This window comes from Thamnophis elegans, chromosome Z (assembly GCF_009769535.1).
Source record: "Thamnophis elegans isolate rThaEle1 chromosome Z, rThaEle1.pri, whole genome shotgun sequence".
Classification (NCBI taxonomy): Eukaryota; Metazoa; Chordata; class Lepidosauria; order Squamata; family Colubridae; genus Thamnophis; species Thamnophis elegans.
Genome location: NC_045558.1, coordinates 91,336,931 through 91,352,895, shown reverse-complemented (window position 1 = coordinate 91,352,895; position 15,965 = coordinate 91,336,931). Strand labels below are relative to the sequence as shown.

Here is a 15,965-nt window from a genome sequence, read left to right as displayed (position 1 = left end):
TAGCCTTTATTATTTTTGAAACTTCTGCTGATTATTTTGGCTATTTTTCTCAGCTACAGATGTCCTGATCTTGGCTGGTAGATTATGTTTCTCTGTGTGTGTTCCTTTTGGACAGGAGGAACTGACAGAGAGGGATCAATAGGTCACCTGAAAATAAGTTAACTGAGTTGAATGGCTCTTAGACTTTTATCATTAGGGTCACTGAAGAATCATCTGGAGTTATTTTCACTAACAATAAAAATGCTACATAAAACAAAGTGTATACTACTCAATAAATACTGTAGATGTTGCATGGTAGGAAGGAATTAGTGTGAGCAGAAACCAAAATATTTTTTTAAAAAACGACAACCCTACATCTAATGTGAAAATACTCAACAGCCAACTGTCCACCAAATTGTTACTCATTCCAAAAAAATGCAATTAATTAAACAAATAAACACATTGCTGTCTTACAGAGGCCTTTCAATTCTTCAGATCTAGCTGCTGGTTAGTTCCAAGGAAAGTATCAAATGAATGGGTGGAGAATTTATCAGGATTTCCACCAAGAGCAGGCTGCTTGAAAATCCTCTTTTTGAGGCACAGCTCTTTGTGAGGCTAAAATCCTGTACTACAGGTAGTCCTCAACTTACAGCGATTCATTTAGTGATCTTCAAAGTTTACAATGGCACTTGAAAAAGTGACATGACCATTTTTCACACGTATGACCATTGCAACATCCCTATAGTCATTTGATCAAAATTCAGCTGCTTGGCAACTGACTCATATTTATAATGTCTGTAGTGTCCCGGGATCATGTGATTACATTGTGCGACCTTCTGACAAGCAAAGTCAGATTCGCTTAACAACCATGTAATTAACATAACTGTAGTGATTCACTTAATAACTGTGTCAAGAAAGGTTGTAAAATGAAGCAAAAGTTACTACCTCACTTACCAACAGAAATTTTGGGATCAATTGTGGTAATAAGTTGACGGCTATCTGTATTCATAATTGCACCAACTGGCACAGAACATGCTTTTTAAACACTGAGCTGAACATGCTAGGCTTCACTTTCCGTCTCCGGCACTGTACAGTATTATTTTGAAATAATTAATTTTCAAGACATGGAACTCCTTGACTTTGCTTGGAAAACACTCCCTGTGAAATGTAACAGCTTTTATGCTGTATGGTTCTTCTAAAACTCGTTATCATCTTGAGTTCCTTAGATAGAGACATTCTACACATACTCTAAGGCACTTAGTCCAAGAATTAAAAGTGATCAAGTCTCTTCTGGAGAAAATGGGAAAAAAATAATGTTGAAAGAACTATATCGGGGGCTGGAGGGGCACAAAAAGATGTGCACACACACATTACAAATGGGAGAAGTGTCAGGTTCTTAGAAAATAGGCTTCATGAAGGAAATCTTTTTCTTTAACCATAGCGTTTATATACTAACAATAACAATTTTTACCTTAATTTTGGATACTGCAGTGCAACATTCTTGGAAGTTTTTCTGGGGAAAAACTAGAATGGGGAAAGAACCAAAGAGCTCTTCCTGTATAAATGGGATAAACACAGCATTCTCCTCCCCAGTTGCTGCAGGCCGATATTACCGTAAACTCAACCCTGCCTACCCCATTAATGGTTGTGCAGAAGTGGGGATTTTAGCACCTCTGACTTATGGCTGAGAATCATTCCAAGCAGCTCTAATTGGCTACATTTGATAACATGAGACTTCGGGTTTTTATTCTAATTGACCACAAAATCATAGGTCCAAAATTACCAAGCCTGCACTGGCTTGTGCCAGCTTCCTCCTGCATCCCAATTATCCAGGATGTTGTTTGATTTTTGGTTTGCACAATTTGCAGGTGGGGGGAGGAGAATAGAGGAAGGAAGAAAATAATTTAAGGCAGTGGTTTGTTCAAAAATTGCTGTACTTTTCACTTAATTCTAAGATCTTTAAGAGGTCAGGATTAACCCTGGGACCTTTGATATGCAAAACACGTGTTTTGAAGGGGTGGGATTTTAAGATGAAACAGTTATATGAAGCTCTGTGCAGCTTTTGTCTCCTATATGATAAAAAAAATGCATAGTAGAAATTATAATTTTTCCACAAGAGCTTATCTCTTTGCTCCACTCCTGCTTCAGTTTTAGTCATTTACTTTCATTATTTGCATCTCCTGACCTCTCTTTGAATGGTATCTTCACCAATTTCTCTAATCTCAGCAACCGTCCCTAATTCACAGGTAATAGTTATGGATGGAAAAGGAAGGTTTTTACTCTTGTATTGTGACTGACATTGTGATAATTTTTAAATGAAGGAAAGTGGCAGGATTAGGTGAACATTCAGAAATCAGAGGAATGAAGTATTTCAATCTTAAGGCTTGTTGCCACAATGCAATAATTAAATATATTTAATACAGCTATAGTTGTAACAAAAATCTAACATATGATGCCATCATTTTCTTAATCCTGCCCTAATAGATAAATTATCTAAATTCACATGCAGTAACATTTTAATCCATGACTTAGAAATCATATTGTCTAGCTTTCCTCAATACACTAACCACAAGCAAGAACACTACATTTTGATTTAATTGTGCCTCCATTAATAAGTATAAGGTTCACGCACCACACTAAATTGTAATGTGGTTTGTTTGTTTTGGTTTAGCATGATTTATGCATATTATGGATCATTTTATAAAACAAATCTGATTTGACCTGGTGCATTGAATTATGCCATCATTTATTTCATTGTGGTTTGCTGAACAGTTCAGTGGTCTGAGTTATATATAAGAATACTTCATAAACCTTCATAAAGCTGGATCCATGCAACATGCTAAATCAAAAGCAAATCAGAAATATTATCGGCTGATGCATATTGTGGGTTTAAGACAGATTATATCCTCATATAAAAGAATAAAGTTTGGAATAAGGCCATTAATTGACTAAAACATGTTGTCCTACCTTACATTATGCACCATAAGAGATAGATATAATCTCCTATAGAGGACAGTTCCGAAAGTGATAAAACAGGGAGGCAGCATGAGCTCCAAAGTGTCCTTCCCCAAATTGATGTTTTTGAGGAGTCTTAAGCTGCAGTGAATGTTTCATTTCTCAAATACGGAGATAGGCATTGTTACCTGATAATATCAACAGAGCAAGCTGCTTTTAAAGAAAACTCTGGAGAGCTGTGTTCAAAAGCTGAGAACCCTGCTTGATAACTCTGTGAGCATTTATACCTAGACATGACAGAACTGGGTCTTGAGGCTATAAAGTACTTAACATAGTAATCAGTATCTCTCTTCTCCTTCCCACCATCAAACCTTGACACCTTCTATGAAGTCAGCTAATATTGTTATCCTCACATTTTGGATTGATGGGAAAGAGGCATGATTTGCCCACAGCCATTTTGGTTTATATCTATCACACTCAGAGCAGTTAACAAAAAGCCATTAGCTATTCTTGGTCCAGAAATAGAGATTTGAGAAAATTCATGTTTTAGATGGCAAAAAGTCACATTCTGTACACAACAATGCTTCACTTTTTGTCCTCTGGGTTACATTCCTGAGTTGAGTTTTGCAAAAAAAATGCAAACGGACAAAGGGAAACTAGGAGAAAAAGGAAGAGAAAAATATATTTGCTGATTGGGAAGTTATTAAATATTTAAAGTTGCAGCACCTGCTGGCCTTTTAGACTTTTCAGACTTACAAAATGAATTGGAGAATCATAATTTCTTACTTAACAACTCTGCTTTTTCTCTCCTCTCCATCTTATTTGTGACACTGAAGAAAATTCAGGTGTGACATTCAAGGTGCGACAAGTGGATCCCCATTAAAAACCGACAATTAAAGCTTTAAAAATCACATGCTATTTCTTTTCTTGGACTTTGCATTTCTGAAAGGTGTCGGGGTGAGCCTTGGGAACATTATTGCTGTATAGAGAAATCCAGATGTAGCAAATATGGAAACTAGTCTTAGAACAATGTTTATTGAAATGTAACACAGATATTCAGAATATTACTGCAATAGAAGCAAAATATGATTAAAAAGCTAAACGTAGTGACCAAAGAACCTACTTCCAGAAAATTTCCTTTATTATTTTTCTATTCTTAGTTCTCATAATTTTGCTGACCTTCACTGGCCTTCACTTATCTAGCTCTAGAAATTCAGGGTGTTTTAAACTCAGTTTATGCACATGAAACAGCTGCTAAAAGCAATGAATAAAAATATGATTTGGATGGGGGGGCAGGCAGGTGCATGTGATATGTGTGTGTGTGTATGTATGTATACATATACATACACATACATACATACATACATACATACATGAACTCAAAACCAAAGTCTCCCTATAGCTACTTTATTTATTATATTTGGAACTTCCTTCCAGAACATCTACTTCAGTCCCTAGATCATTGTTTCTTAACTGTGGCAATCTTAAACTGTGAACTTCAACTCCCAGAATTCTATTTGTCATAAAAGCTGGGATGATTGGGAGCTGAAATCTGGACAATAATATAGATCAGGGCATTGGTTTTCCACAACTGAAGTATATAATTATTACACTTCTGCAAATAAGCCAGACTGGGACAAGCCAACCCACAAACAAAGAGAAATTTGATAAAGTTGTTTATCTATTTTACTCGTTATTAATTATTTTTCTGCAGAATCCTCAGGATTCCCTTGGAAACATGTCAGAGGTACTTCAAAGAGAATAACACTAATTGGCAGATAAACTTCCATATAAAGAGTTCCATGCTCTCTGATAGTGTTCTTTTTTCCCCCAGCAACAGATAAGAAAATAATTGGCCATAATTGCAGGATGTAGAAGGATGAAGCAGAGAGATTTTGAAAATGTTGGCTGCTGAAGCCTTTTTCGTTCAGCTGTGGATATCTTCCATAAACAACATCCATCTCTTCCTACTGTGATTTTTTAATCTCAACTGAGAGGTTCCTGAAGCTTTCCTGTCTCATCAAGAACACAAAATAGAAGATTTTACTTGCACATAAAATTAAATAATACTTGCATTATTTTGCTAATATGTTAGTGCTGAGGCCATCTCTTTTAAAAACTACAGGAATCTTTTCTCCTAAATAATAAGACTTCAAAACTTCCCTTCTGCAAAAGAAATAAACGTTTTAAACTAGTCATTTCAAATTCAATAAACCTTATTCCATCAGAAGAGGCCACTTATTGAAAATTTGATTCAATTCTACATAGAAAGCAGCAGCAGCTACTTTTTTGGTTTTTAAAAAAATCAATCTATAAACGTACCAAACACAAAAATACCTTCCATCTATTATTCTGAAAATTGACAGGCTTCATACTGTCATAAAGAGCTAGCATTCCCTCAAACTTCATCAAATTTAAAGAAGTCACTCATTTGTTGATTTCAAATCTATCAAACACTGATATTTTGATTTCTTCACTGAAATTTGGATTCAGGTCCTAAATTAACTTTGATAGTCTTCTAATCAGTTCATGGTAAATTGTTTTCTGAAATGAGATTTGAATTGAATCTGAATTGAAAGTTGATGGACACTTCCAATCTTTGTAGAATGTGTACAGTAGGCCTTTGGAACGAACTCCCCGTGGAGATTCGTACCCTCACCACCGTCCAGGCCTTCCGCACAGCCTTGAAGAACTGGCTAGCCCGTCAGGCCTGGGGATGAAGATAGTTGCCCCTCCCGAATGATGAATGCATGTTGGTTACTGTTTTTATTATATGTGTCTTTGTTATTGTCTGCATTTCCCCTTCCCTGATTTTATGTGAGCCGCCCTGAGTCCCCTCAGGGAAAAGGGCGGCCTACAAATGTCAATAAAATCAAAATCAAATCAAATCAAATATTGTAAAATTGGCCAAAAATGGGATTTACATGGCATAAGATAAATCATGAAGACAATTACAATTTATATTGTGTACACAGAAGTAAAAGTAGTCACCCAAATCCTTTCACTTCTATGTCTGTTTATTGGAGGAGCAGAGTCCTGACATGCATAAGAAGCAGAAATTCAGCAGATACCTTTTTGTTCCATTACTATACTTCCATATCAGATAAGGTGGCACCTGTCAAATTTCTGCTTCTCATGCAATTATTCAGGGCAGAGACATTCTTCAATGAACTGGTGGCAATGCTGGGCAATCTAAGAAATCAGGAAACCTGCCAGGAGAGCAAACACTTGCCTGACAATATAGTGCTACGCACACTAATATGCCCAGGGAAACCATTTATTACTTCTATAAGGGTCTAATGCTAGCCTGGAATGTTAGATCTGCTTCAACATTAGACAGAGTGAGCTGGCTGCTTCAAAAAAGGATATTGGTAGATGGTGGTGAAATGTTTGAGGACTAAATCAATGTGTTAGATGACTTATTCTGCACCAACCAAACTAATAGGGAGCACATTTTCCTATCATCAGTTGTGCAACTAAATTCAACTGTCACAGCAGTAAAGCTTTATACATGATATGAGAAAGCATCCTTGTCTTTCACCTCATCAAGTATTTCGAGCCATTGTTGTGTTTAAGACAACCGTACAACAGCAAGGAGCTACAGCAACGACAAGGAACAGGCTGAAATAATTAATATTATAGGGATAGGGATGCCAACTCATGTCAAATAAAACAATGAGAAATCATTATGTCATTTTCTTCAGATTAAAAGATTTTGTAAAGCATTTTAACCAGAGTTCTTTTTAAGCAGAGAGTAATCTGGTCAGAGAACTCATAAATCATCAAAACAAAGATGAAGGAGCTCTACTTGAAGCTCCCTCAAACTTACTTGAAAGTGTTCAGAGTTCATTGGCGTTGGATGGCTATAACTAATTTGAATAAATAAATAAATGAAAAAGCAAAAGTGCACAGTTAGAAGAAAACAAGAGGAAGTCAAGCCATTAGGGGAAACCCAAACAATTGAAGAATTGCCCCCTCACCTGCTTTTCAAAATTTTATTTCTCCTTTTATTAATCAAAATTAGAAGCTGCCCATCCCACTCACAGCATGACTCTGGATAGTATACAATTAAAAACATAAAAACTATATAAATATAAACACTAGCAGGCAGTTAAAACAAGAACAAAATAATAAATAAAAATTTGAAAGACTTGAGCAGCAAGCATTGCCTACTGGCAGAGAAAATGTGCAGTGATTTTTAAGGGAAGAGTCTCCCCGCACTAAATATTACTCCTTGGGGTTCTTACCTTCAGAAAATTATCTTTAAAAATATAAACATATCTGCGAAAAATAAAATTTATAGTCTCCCATCTTAGATTTCTTCCCATGGACATGTGAGAATTAATGAGTTTGCAGCAAAGTTTTTAAAGATAGCGATGTGTGTGTTGTTGTTGTTGTTGTTCCATATTTAAGCTTATGCTAACCACTTAGCTATTGATTAAAGATTGGATTTCTTTGTAGGACGTGGTATCAGAGCAGTTACAAGTGGATTTAATCACCTTTTCAACAAATATTTATGGGTGAGCAGGAGATTGAAGTCATGACAACAAGTCTTCTGGTACCCTAAAGACTAACAAATACATTGTGTTGCTTGCTTTACTTCATGTTAGATGCAGGATTTATTCCTCTCTTTTGTACCATAATATTTTTACACCTTTGGATTGAAACAAATCTAACAGTATTTGGAAATTGAAACTCAAGTTTGTGATTGTGAGGATTGCATTATAGCTGTGGATATTTCTGCTTGATTAATTATTGAAAACTACACAGGTGAGATTTCTGCAAGTGGTAGTATCTGTGTAAACACATGTTAAGCAGTGCTGAAGGATTACCAAGGAGAGGAGGAACATTAAAAAAGAAAGAGAGAGAAAGATGTTAGCTGGATACAACACGAAAAGTCGTTCTGCAGAGGCTGGACTTAATTATGAAATTCAATTAGAAAGCATCAAGAACTCATTGTTAGTCTCCCTCTGGCACTGGCAATATGAACTTGTACTATCACAAAGGGATGATTTGGTGAGAAAAAAGAGTTTTTTGAGGTCCTGGGCAGGGTGATTGAAGAGGCAGTTAATTTCCTTTTTTGAAAGGCTATTTCCCAACCATTCAGGACTTATTTTAAAGAAAAGCAACCCATCTCCCTCTCCCTCCCTCCCTCCCTCCCTCCCTCTCTCTGTCTCTCTGGGTGCACACATTAAAATTGAAATGCAACACATTTTGAGAATCAGAAAGAGAGACATTTAAATGAGCAAATTAAAGCGATTTCCATTTCAGTGTATTTAACTAGCACTGAAGCCTAATAGTTCCCTCACTCAAAGGGTGTTAGGGAGTAAGCTCCATTGAATTCAGTAAGGCTTGCTACAAAGTATGCATGAATCAAATGATGCAGTAAAAATAATGTTAGGTTGCTTACTAGAGAGATGTGGGTAAGAGTTGGGGAGGGGAGCACTAGAATTGGGTGAGGAAAGGTGTTAGTTACCACAGATGTTTTTTCCCCCTCATCCCAACGGGCAGAATAAAGAGCAGGAATATAAATGACAGGAGACATTACTTTATTGGATTTTAATGTTCTTTTGATGCATTAAGACAGAAATGCGGACTTTGTGTTCTGTATGGGTGCTGAGATATAAAGGAAAAGGTGGAGGAGTCTTGCACCTAAGTTTCTATTAAGAAAGTTACAAATTTCTACTATCCTTTAGCTTCTGTCCTTCTATAAGCGAAGTATTTTATAGTTTGGTTATTGAATCGAGCTTCCTATCATTTCCAGAGGGAGGGAGGGACATGCATGGTATATCTGTCACTGATACTCCCTGTCACAACCTCTTTGACAACTACGCTATTATAGAAGAAGGGATTCTCCCCACAGATTTGCAATTACCCAGCGAGGTGCGTTTCTAGGTCTTTTACAAATTATTTCCCGCAGAATTCTATACAGTACATACTTGCGCAGAAGTAGCCTCTCTCCGTTCGGCAGGGTTTTAATACAGACAGAGAGAGTATCGCAGTCCCGCTTTCGCGGGACAAGACGCCACCTTCGCCAACTGCACGCACGCGGACTAAAGTTACTGTGTACTTTGGGGAAGCGGCATCATCCCAGGATCCCTAAATAGTTCGGGGAAGGCCTCCTTACCTCCAGTAAATAAGAAGGCTCGCCAGGTCTTTTAAAAACACCGCTTGGCGGACGGTCCCCTCCCCCACCTTCCCCATCCCAAGGGACCGACAACTGCGCCTAGGAAGACAAGGCTCCCCCATCGGCCGACCAGACGAGCCAAGCGGAGGCGCCCGCCTACCTGCCCGTTCTTGCATAGATCTGCCCACATGCTGGTCCCGTCGCCGCCGCGCATCAGGACGTGGTAGGTGAAGAAATAGGTGCCTGGGATGTTGCAGGTGAACTTGCCCGTAGCGGCATCGTAGTTGTTTCCCAAGTTGGTTACGACATCGTCGAACTTGAGTATTTCGTAGCCCTCGTGCGGGTTCTTGAGGCCGGCGTAAAAGGCCACGCGGGGCACCATGGTATAGGTGGCCGCACTGATGGCCCCTGTGCTCAGCCCCGGCCCGGGCAGGCCAGGCGGACCGGTTTTCCCAGGATCTCCCCTCTCCCCCGGGGGACCCCGGGGGCCCGGGGGCCCCGGCTCTCCCGGGGACCCCGGAGGGCCCGGCTTGCCCGGCCGCCCTGGCTTGCCCTGGGGCCCCTGGACGAGGGTGGATGGCGGGGGTAGTCCGCTGTGGTCGCTACTGGTGCTACTGAAGCTTTCGGCGCCGTCGCTCCGGATGCCGCTGGCGCTGGTCGTGGTGCTGGTCTTGCCCAGGTAGGGATCACAGACCATGCGGCAGGTGCCCAGCATCTCGTAGTGTCCATCGATGCCCACGGAACTCACCAGCACCGGAATGAGGATCACCAGGATCAAGATCATCACCACGCCGATGGCCCCGGCGACCAAAGTTTTCCGGCCAATGCTCAGCCGCTGAAGGGGCTGGGCACGTTGCCTCCCCGTGGTGGAAATGGTGACGGATGGCCGGGGCAAGCTGGCAGGAGAAGAAAAGCGGCGGGTGGGGAGGGCAGAGAGGGTAAACTTCAGGAAAGGAGGAAGAAAGATCTCCCGGTTGGGGAAGAGGAGGTGGAGGAGTGTCTGTGGCGCGTCTGTGTGTGTGTGTGTGTGTGTGTGTGTGTGTGTGTGTGTGTCTGTGTGTCTGTGTCTGTGTGTGTGTGTCTGTGTGTCCGTCCGTCCGTGAAAAAGGAAGGGGGAAAAAAACAACAACGCCGTCCCCCGTTGGCTGGAGTATCGCCCTTAAGATTGCTGCTCTTTGATGGCCTTTTTATAACTGCTGTAGGTATGCTCCCAGGTTTGATATGGAAATGTGGGCTGGGTAAAGGTTAGAATAAAAGAAAAATTAAAGAAAAGAGGAAAGACAAACCGAGTGAACCAAGAGGCAGGCAGAGAAGTGAGAGAAGACAGAGCCAGCACGTTCTTTACTGAATACATCTTAGTAAGATGCCTTCATTGATTTGTTTTCCCTTTTCCTTTTCCCCTCCTTACTCAATTTTCTTCCACCCCCTTTGGGGAGGGGGAAGAGAACAATCTAACAATTGCAAGGGAGAAGTAACCTGGTGCTTGGGGCAAAGAAGAAAAAATTGAATGGAGCCACTGAAGTCTGCCTGCCTCCCACCCCTTTATCTAGATAGCTAAGCCAGCCCTCATCTAAAAGAACTAAAATATTGTTTTAAATGTTATTACTAAGTTTGGTCTCCCAAGGATCTTGTGAACAACTTCAGAGAATTTCATTTTGTCCTTGTTCCCATTTGCACTTGTCTTTATAATGCCAGTTCCTTCCTCTACTCATAAAGAGCCCATGAGGGAGATCCCTTAAATTAAGTATACCAACAGGTCAGTATTTCTCCCCTTTTTCCTGATACTGCCCTACAAGATGTGTATACAATAAAATATTCTATATTTTACCAGCTTTTACTTTGCAGGTGAACTCAGGAGACCAGTAGCAGATGGAATCAGAAGTCTGCCTTGGGAGTCACTGGTTGCCCTTCTACATTGGTCACCACACAGCCTCCACCCCAGGCATTTGTTCCCCACCCTTTGCCCTCCCTGTTAGTAGTAGGTTGCCTGAATTCCTTTCATGCCTCTCACATTGTGTGTGTTTTTTAATGCTAGCTTTTCTTCAAGCTTCCAACCAGAGGAAGGAGGGCAGAACTGCACTATTTCACATGGGCAAGAAGAGTGGATGGCTTATTTGCCACTTGGCTTGGATCCTTCTCTATCGATTTCACTCCTGCTCTTCCTAAAGCCATGATGGCAAACCTATGGCATGCGTGCCAAAGGTGGCACGCTGCGCCCTCTCTGATGGCACGTGAGCCATCGCCTCAATTCAGCTCTGCTGTGCATGCATGCGCGCCCCCCGCTGGCCAGCTGGTCTTCGTGCCCCTGCCACACATGCGCAGGGGGTGAGGCCCGTGCAGGGGCACACCCGTGCATGGGGGCAGTGTCACTATGTTTTTGTTTTACCAGCTGCGCTTACACTCTGAGACATATGGTAGACTGACTCTTATCTGTAAACTCACTACGCATGTCCATTTTTCTTCATTTTTTCTCTCTTTTACCCCTTTTGTTCGCCTGCCAAGAAGGTAGGCAAGGAACTCTGCCAAAATGTAATCATTAGCTAGTAAGCTTTGTTTTTTATTTTCTTTACAATAAAATGTGTTTCTTAGGATATATCTTGGATTTATTTTTCTTAATTATAAAGTATACTTCAAGGTGAAACCATGGTTCATCCTTCATTAAGTATAGGGCTGAATTTCCACCCTGACAGGCAGGGCATGTGGGGGGGGGCAAGTGGGGGTGTGTGTGGAGGTGCATGGGGGCCATGCGCACATTGCATTTTGGTTCAGGCCCAAAAAGCACCCCCACCCCCTTATTTTATATCATTTTAACTTAGAAGATGCCCAAATGGTCTTAAGGTTTTAGCAAATAAAATCAACCTAGAAATGACAGGGAAGGTCCTGAACTCATATCCTCCTCATCGATGTGTGCTGATTGGTGGACATTTTCTCCACTGATTGTGACAGGGGAACAGTGAAGGGGAACAACAGCAAAATCAGTGATAAAACCAATCACCTGCCTATCATGACTGGCATATTCATTAAACATCGTAATAAACTCAAAAGAGGCAGGTTAAGAACTGTCAAAGGGGACAAGTGTTAAGTTGGTAGTTGGTATTGTGTTATGCCAGCTCAACACAATACCAACTGTGGTATTGTTGAGTGGACAACACTTTAGCTCAAAAGTGAGGAGGAAATGCTTTTCTTTCTGTCTAACAGTCTGGAGAGAACTGTTAAAAGAGGGATGGAAACAAAAATGAAAAAGAGACTGGGAATTATCTATTGAAGTTGTATATTTCTGCATACACTCGTCTTTCTTGATTTTGAAAATTGTTAAAAAGTCAATGGTTTTACAGTTCAATAATTTAGCTGTTTGTTCTTCCCATTTTGTTTTATATTGAGGAATATCAAACAAGATAATAATTGTTGGTATGAAGAAATGCACTATAATAAAACCTGCACATATACGCTATGTTATCTGTATGTTCGTGTTTATGTACATACACACATATTAAACAGCACAATAAAAATGAGAAGGCTGCATGATTATATTAAGCTCAAACATTTTGAATATGAATGTCATAAATAGTAAGAATGAATGAATGAATGAATGAATGAATTTAAAATTAACCAGTTTACAAGAAACAAAGTTAAGAAGAAATACTCTTTGAAGTGAGTGAAAAGCATATTTACATGTAAGGAAGTGGGAGGAGCACCAGGTTGAAAGGACAAGATAAAAGATAAGTTCAGAAAACATTGGAAAACAAACAGCATTTGGCTGCTTTCAGAATAATGGCAAAGTAGAGAAGCAAAACTGTGGAGCAAGCTAAACATGTTAAAGCAATATTCCTTTGGATAAGGCAATAATTAATGAGATATATACCACTCATTACAGGATAAATGTTTGTGGGACAGCGTCTTCTGAATGGTTATCTAGTCTGAATTTTATTTCAGAATTAAAAAGTGTGACAGAGGGAGACAGTGACCAAAGTGTCAATTGACACTTAGCCTCTGGATAGTTGATTGAACATGGCATATTAGTAGTTTGGTTAGACTTGTCTTCTATAGTAATACATCTTGGAGTTGTGGTGGCACAATGATTAGAATGCAGTATTGCAGGCTAACTGTGCCCATAATCTGGAGTCTGATCCTGACCAAGTCAAGATTGACTCAGCCTTCCATCCTTCTCAGATTGGTAAAATCAGGACCAAGATTTTTGGGGCAATATGCTGACTCTACAAACTGTTTAGAAAGGGCTGAAAGTGGTATATAAGTCTATATAAGTATATTGCTATTGTCTTTCTATAAATTATAATAAATTTATTCATAAATTTCTATCCATAGGGTTGCATATGCAAATTGTATGCAAACTAGAATCCTTTTTTCCTTTCTGCTAGTGTAAAAAGGGTCACTCGAAAGACAGCCTTTTTAAAGGATATCTGCAGCCAAATCATAACTCAGAATTACAGATACACAAAATGGTCCATACACCAAAGAGCTACTTGGTTTTCATCTGAACCAAAACATGTCTGTTTGGTATGAATACAGGTATTACTTGATTTATGATGACAATTAGGGCCAAAATCTGTGTTGCTAAGCAAGATAATTATTAAGTGAATTTTACTCCACTTGGCATGGTATGGTATTTTATTATTTGTATGCCGCCCTTCTCCGGGAGGACTCAGGGCGGCGAACAATTCAAAGGGGAAAAAAAAGGGGGAACATAAAAGACAAAATACAAATAATAAAAGTCGACAACAGTCGCACAACCATACATGTCGAGAGGGGAGGGAACTCATCACCCCCAGGCCTGCCGGCAAAGCCAGGTTTTGACAGCTTTTCGGAAGGCCTGGAGAGAGGTGAGGGTCCGAATCCCTGCGGGGAGTTCATTCCAGAGGGCCGGAGCTGCCACAGAGAAGGCCCTCCCCCTGGTAATAGCCAGGTGGCATTGGCTTGTAGATGGCACCCGGAGGAGGCCAACCCTGTGAGATCTAATTGGCAGCAGGCGGTCTCTCAAGTACCCAGATCCAATACCATGAAGGGCTTTATAAGTTACGACTAGCACCTTGAAGCGTATCCAGAGACTGATCGGTAACCAGTGCAGCTCGCGGAGGATAGGTGTAACGTGGGTGTACCGAGGTGCACCCACGATCGCTCGCGCGGCTGTGTTCTGGACGAGTTGAAGTCTCCAAATACTCTTCAAGGGCTGCCCCATGTAGAGCGCATTGCAGTAGTCCAGTCTTGAGGTCACGAGGGCATGAGTGACTGTTGCGAGTGCCTCCCAGTCCAGGTAGGGACGCAACTGGTGCACCAGGCGGACCTGGGCAAATGCCCCCCTGGTCACAGCCGACAAATGGTGTTCTAAAGTCAGCTGTGGATCCAGGAGGACCCCCAAGTTGCGAGCCCTGTCTGAGGGGCGAAGGTTTTCACCCCCCAGCCTGAGTGATGGAATATTGACCAAGTTTTTGGGAGGAAAACACAACAGCCACTCCGTCTTGTCTGGATTGAGTACAAGCTTGTTAACCCCCATCCAGACCCTAACAGCCTCCAGGCACTGGCACATCATGTCAACCGCTTCACTGAGTTGGCACGGGGCGGACAGATACAACTGTGTATCGTCCGCATATTGATGGTGTTTTATCCCGTGCCGTCGAATGATCTCACCCAGTGGCTTCATGTAGATATTAAATAGCAGGGGGGACAGGACCGAACCCTGAGGAACCCCATATTTCTGGGGCCTAGGGGTCGACCTCTCCTCCCCAACTAACAGCGACTGCGACCTGTCCGAGAGGTAGGAGGAGAACCACCGAAAAACGGTGCCTCCCACCCCCACCTCTCGCAGTCGTCGCAGAAGGATACCATGGTCGATGGTATCGAAGGCCGCTGAGAGGTCAAGGAGCACTAGGATGGAGGAATGACCTCCATCCCTGGCTCTCCAGAGATCATCGGTCAGTGCAACCAAAGCAGTTTCCGTGCTGTAGCCAGGCCTGAAACCAGACTGAAAGGAGTCTAGATAATCGGCTTCATCCAAGGACCGCCGGAGTTGCGAGGCCACCACTTTCTCAACAACCTTCCCAATGAAGGTTACCTTTCTTGCCACAGTTGTTAAGTGAATCTGTGCAGTTATTAAGTTAGTATCATGGAACACTGCAACCCTGGTAAATACATGCCGATTGCCAAGCATCTGAATTTTGATCATATAACCATTGAGATACTGCAATGGTTATAAGCGTGAAAAATAGTGATAAGTCACTTTTTTCAATGCTGTTCTAGTTTCAAATGATCACTAAATGAATAGATGTAAGTCAAGGACTACCTATATGGTACACATTGGTAGGTTGTGGTGTGGTTGCTACAATCTAACCTACAGTTATGAGTATTAGTTTTGGTGTGGAAGAGTTAGAAAAGTCCAAGAACATAGACAAAAACTTCAAACAATTCTGACTTCTTTTTCTGCTGAGCTGTGCCCATCCAGAATGATTCAGCAGAACTTCTAATATATTTGTTTTGAGATTCAAACGAAAGATTTCCTGTTTTGTGCATTTCTGTGTTCAATTTCTAACAACAATTTCTGGAATACTGTCAGATTGAGAATTGAATACAAATATAAATTAATATCAATATGCAAATCATGTAGTGTTAAATATATGCACGTGTCTAGAATTAGAAACAATAACTTCACAGGTATTCCCTGCAATCCATTGTTATTTTTCCCTTAGTCATTTTTGTTGCTTTGTAAAGACACAAGTTATAGTTTAGGCTGTTATTTTACTTACAGTTACATATGAGTAAATCCTGTTGGACTTAATGAACTTTAATTCTGAGTATGCATATATAAGATTATAGCATGCAGCCCACTTCCCTACACTTTCATCTATATATTTTTGTGCCTCTGCATCTAAATTAAGCTTCCCCCACATGCAAT

General features: G+C 40.8%; 1 protein-coding gene across 1 annotated transcript in view; it reads right to left on the bottom strand.

Moving 5' to 3' along the window:
* C1QL1 (complement C1q like 1) overlaps window positions 1-9,882 on the bottom strand; it is a 45,972-nt gene extending 36,090 nt beyond the window's left edge. The window contains exon 1 of the mRNA XM_032237994.1: window positions 9,222-9,882. Coding sequence (XP_032093885.1) covers window positions 9,222-9,845 — 624 coding nt within the window. The 5' untranslated portion in view covers window positions 9,846-9,882. The remainder of the gene's footprint in view (window positions 1-9,221) is intronic.
* Between the last annotated feature and the right edge of the window lie 6,083 nt (window positions 9,883-15,965).